The sequence below is a fragment of the Haliotis rubra genome, unplaced genomic scaffold (assembly GCF_003918875.1).
Source record: "Haliotis rubra isolate DU_JTF1 unplaced genomic scaffold, ASM391887v1 Scf2159, whole genome shotgun sequence".
NCBI classification, from domain to species: domain Eukaryota; kingdom Metazoa; phylum Mollusca; class Gastropoda; order Lepetellida; family Haliotidae; genus Haliotis; species Haliotis rubra.
In genome coordinates this window covers 31,446-36,797 of record NW_025766180.1, presented here as the reverse complement: position 1 = coordinate 36,797, position 5,352 = coordinate 31,446, and the positions used below count along the sequence as shown (strand labels likewise).

At 37.8% G+C, this 5,352-nt stretch overlaps 1 protein-coding gene across 1 annotated transcript; it reads left to right on the top strand.

Moving 5' to 3' along the window:
• Positions 1-255: 255 nt before the first annotated feature.
• On the top strand, positions 256-4,998 carry LOC124276934 (perlucin-like; the record flags this gene model as incomplete). The annotated part of the gene is made up of 2 exons (XM_046712592.1): positions 256-435; positions 4,410-4,998. Coding segments are annotated over 2 exons (410 nt in total), but the record flags the coding sequence as incomplete, so codon positions are not given.
• Positions 4,999-5,352: the final 354 nt, after the last annotated feature.

The window sequence follows — 5,352 nt, the reverse complement described above, 5'->3', positions numbered from 1 at the left end:
AATTTGTCAACACAAGATGAGGAATAAAACATATTTTGTAATGTGATAATTAAGAATAAGCGTTCTTGATACAACGACATCCTTGTTATGGAAATGTTGCCATGACGTCACATTAACACTGTATATACATTATTAATATATTTGGTGTTTCTATGACTTCTGTTCGTTCTTAATTAGTACGATTTAAGTATCAACTAAACCACCACAAGATAAATCTAACACGAGCTAAATTATAATTGTTCTTGTCTTTCACAGGTGCTTGTCCAACCGGCTACATCCACAACCGTCTCCTCAATGTCTGCTATCAACTTCATCTCGACAAGATCCTTTACACCTACGGTCTTGCTGACTGTAGTTCAAGAGGAGACCACTTTCTTGTCATTGACAGTCCGGAAAAGCAGAGTCACTTTGTAAAGCAGGTCACAGCCTCTTCAGGTGGGAATGTAATCCTCTTGACAGGGTGTGAGATGCAGTCTTCTGTTATTAAAAAGAAACCTTTCACATGTACCAATTTAATTGCTAAACACAAACTGCAATTACAATTATCGAGGCGTAATCCAAACATAAACGTTCAGTACAGCTTTACCATTGTTAAATTGATCGCGCACTAGTTTGACTGGGCGATGAAAATGATCATTGTCTATGTTTAAATCAAATACGTGGATTTGCTCGTTTCCGGAGCAGAGCTTCAAAACAGTTTGGCATTTCTTGTTGCTAAGATCAATCTAGTAAAGTCCTGGGGCCATGTGATGATTTGCTGTTGTTCTTTTTTCCCGCAAATATGACAGCTATAGAATTGTCCAGTTATATATATATATATGCTTTCGAGTCCATGAATTGTCAAACGTGCATACATATGACGTGGCATTCGAGAAATAAGTAATATTGGTTACTTGAAGGTGAATTAATTTGATCCACATTCCTTGACAGTGTCACCATTCACACAGGCATGGTTACTGCATGCAGTAAACACAAACTGTCTGATGTAGATGTCTCCTGGTGTGAAATGGTGGAGTAACTTACTAAAATTTGTTAAATTGTGTTTATGTTATGCATACATGTCAAAATACCCTCAAACACTGTCGTGAAGTTAAAAGGACCCACGCATATACGAGATTTGACATAACCGTAAACATATAAACAACATAAGAAATGCCATGGGACAAAGCTTTTACTTTGAGACAAAAGTCAGTTTGACACATCAAACTTGGACACAATGGAGTCGTACTGTAGGCTGGTCAGAAGCAGGTAGAAACCAATATGTTTGACGTATATCTACTAACGGAATGTGTTACATATGATGTTGCAACATATTGTCAACCTACAATCATTCCTACGCGACAACCATTACAGATTTTGAAGCAAAAATTATGAGAAGCCTTATTAGATCAGATGTAAAATCTAACATGGTGGCAACCAATCAAAATAATAATGTAATAGCGGTCAGGTTCAGACGAAGCGATATGGAATTGCATACTCTACTAAAACGTGTGTGCACTGTACATGTTAAATCCAAGATGGATGTCGCATCACATGACTTTCACATTTGATCAAGAAGAATAAACTAACAGAATAAACCATTCAGCAACCAGAGTCATGTATAAAGCAAAGTCTGCAACTGATTCACATAACTTTCCATGCAAATATATCATAAAGATAACATGCCAAAATGCTTATGAAAACTATGTCGACAAATGTGGTGATCTGCAAGAGGACTGGGTAACCTAACTGCTGGTATGCATGGTGCCGAAGTGTTGAAACAGCAATATTCTCTGACTGGTTAATCAAGGGTTTAAATAACTAGCTGCTATTGGAACAGTTGATTTGGAGACCGAATGACGACTGTACAGTCTGATCCCACTTCCTCTTAATCAATCAATCATCAATCAATCATTTATTCTCAAATACCCACGGTTGGTGGTACAAGAGCTAATACAATTATTTTATATACAGAAACAAATGGAACATATGCATAATAATAAATATAATAAATCCAACTAGAAACTTCACAATCATATATTAAATAATATATAAAATAAAGGACACAAGAATGTCGTATAGAGGTTATCGTCAGGTGACCGTGACGGCCAGTCAAGAACTTTGACTCCTGCGTTCCGCAGGTAATTCCTGGTCAAGCTGGCTGTATGGGGTCTTGCATTGTCATGTTGAAAGTGCAGACCTGGACCATGTGCTGCCATGAATGGAATAAGTTCTGGGGCTAGCACATGGTCGCGGTGAACTACAACATTAAGGTTCCCACGGATAACCAGAACTCGGGAACCGGCAATCCCACAGAAAGCCTAACCATGACACTTCCGCCCCCAAATCTGTCAAGTTCCTGTACAAAACACTGAGCATAACGTTCACGAATCGCGAATCTGAAGACAACTCCATTTCATTCCAGTCTCCATCGAAGGTGTCGTTGGGCAAACGGTGAAGTCGATGTAATGACTTCAAAATGGTACTGCTTTATGGTTTGTCGAACACGAAGGAGAGCACCTCGCAGCCGGTTTCGGATGCTTTGTGCAAACAATCGACCCCTAAACAGCTCATTTCTGGTTCCTGTAACCGTCAAAAAACGATTAGGTTAAAATATCATAAAATTATTTTCCCCCTGAGAGGGTACGTAAGTCCCAAAACTTTCAATGTCAATTTAGCTGAACCATACATTTTATTCGTTAGGTTGTATTTTTGTTATTTTAAAATTCGGCTAAATTTGCCTACAATCGCAATCGACTGAAGGGATGGTCTTAATCCAGCTAGGGTCCATGCAGGTAGCAACGGTACTGAAAGTCCCCATGCTCCATAGTATGGTGATTTACCTTCAGTTGTTGGCGATCTATAACCTATTTCTTTGTATATTGTGTTGTCCTCTATAGTTAAAATGTTTTAGATTTAATTACTAGTTTTACATTTATATCTGTGATATTCTAGTTTTTTACTGTCCTTCGTTGACAGGGGTTTATAATCTATCTTTAATTGTTGTTAATCTATAACTTGTTTTAGTCACGATATGGCTGAAATATTGCCAAAGTGACTTTAAGTTTTAACTCACTCACTCACCAAAAAACGATTACGGAGGTGACGTAACGCAATTTGTCGTCATACGTGGTCGACCTGGCCCAGGGCGATCAGCAGTGGTGCCAGTTTGTTGCAGTCGCGTCTGAAAATCATAAACAGTCCGACGGTTGCACCCCATTGTCACTTACTGACCTTCCCGCTGCCAACATTTAGCTCAACTTACGCTGCACATTTGAGAGGCGCGGCATAAGAACTGACTGTTCTTTTTTCACTTTGTACAGTTGATGAGAACATGTGCGATCGAATGCACGGGCAGTGATAAGATCACGTGACCAGTGGCACGTGAAAAACCCGTTTTAGCACTATTATGGGGTGTTTGGTGACGCTGTTTAATGTGCTGTGGTGACGTTTTTCTTGAATCGATACTAGGGGATGTATATTATGGTACCCGAAAACTGTCTATTATAACAATTCATAGTTTTATTTACAAATATAAAGTGTCAAGTTTTATTTTGACTCAGTATAGTATATATAAATACAAAGTACATATAAGATGGCTGCAACTAGTCTTACAGTTTATGTTTCTTATAAGGGATGATAATTATGATACAAATTATTTATGAATTAATGATAATTTCTTGTGTGTCATTAGTTGAAAATAATATAACCAAATTTTGCAGACTTGAATACTTTGTTAGGGAGGATGATAAATACATTTTTTCTAGCATCACAAAGACTAGGAAATTGAAAAATATAATGAAATTCATCAGCAATAGATGTAGATTGACAAAGTTTACAAGTTCTATCACAGCGTTGTATGTTCTCCCGGCGGCCAGTTTCTATTGGTAGATTGTGGTTAGATGTACTTAATCTTTATAATGGAATAGGGTTTCGCTTTGAGGAAGACAGGAATGTGTCAAATAGTGGATTCTTTTTAAGGTATTGATAATAAAATCCTTTTGAGCTTAAAGCAACATCATTTCTCCACTTTTGAATAAATTGGCCTTTAAGTATTTATTCCACCTGCGCAGCTAGACACTGGGTTGTATAAGAGGACGGGTTTCAAATACATACGATAATCCGGTACCATCTAAAATATCCCTAACCTTTTACCAACCAAGGGTTTCCTAATGGTTTTTCACTTTCATTTTCCAAAATTAAATAATAATAATTATAAATAAAGTTGTGAAAGTTTAATGCGGCAATGTACCCTTAGTAAAAATATAGAGCCCGAATGCAAGAGGATTTTTTGTCTTGATTGTCTTCAGAAGCAGAATCCATTTGATGTAATAAAGGGCAAGAAAGGTTACCACTGAAAATAAGTAATGACACCAGACGAATATTTCATTTTTAAACTCTGTAGTGACATTATTCTTTAATCCTTTCAGGTAGTAGAGCAAGTAGCTACTTCATTGATGGATCAGATGCTGCAACTGAAGGGCAGTGGGTATACCACGACAGTCGACCAGTGACCTATTTCGCTTGGAGCCCAGGTTTCCCGACGAATGTCACAGGAGACAAAGACTTCCTTGTGGCAAGCAGACCGAACAATGCGTTTCAGTGGCAAGACAGGAAGGTGTCGGAAACGAAGTTCTATGTTTGCGAGAAAGATGTTTGATGTAGCTTGGGGGTTTTCAAGGACTGGGTCAATACATCGATGTACTGCACAAGCCAAGTTTTGTATACAGCACTAGCCTGAACCACATTAGATCGTCAATCATGAAGATTTTCCCCGACCTTCAGCTACTTCATTTTTCATTCATTTGGTAAAATACCAGATTCGTACAGACCGATGCCTTCTGTATCAAATTAATTAGAGATAGGTATGAAGAATCATACTAATCCAGCAAGCATGTCATCATTTCATAAGTAAATAAGTTCCTTAATCAACAGACAAACATGACGTCCTTGACACATCTATGTAAATAGATAATGGTGTTGATTGTTGAAATGCACTCATGCGTCTTCTCCCATCTGGAAATGAAAGGAGGACATCTGGAGACTGAAAAGGGGTTGCTTGTGAACTAGGGATGAATGCGTGTAAAGGGTGTGTTACAGACGCTACTTACTGAGGCAAAATACAATAGAGTGAATCGATAGTTTGCTTTTTCGGGTAAAAGGAAACTTTTACAATTGTTATGTTCAGTTAATACTACATAAGGGTTACCGACAACTAATTCATTCGATATCACCAGTATCTTATATGTATCAATATTATTACTCGCATGATTTGACAGTGTACTAATATCTACCATAATCATCGCAGGCTAACTAGTAGTGAGTGAGTGAGTGAGTTTAGTTTTACGTCGCACTCAGCAATATTCCAGCTAA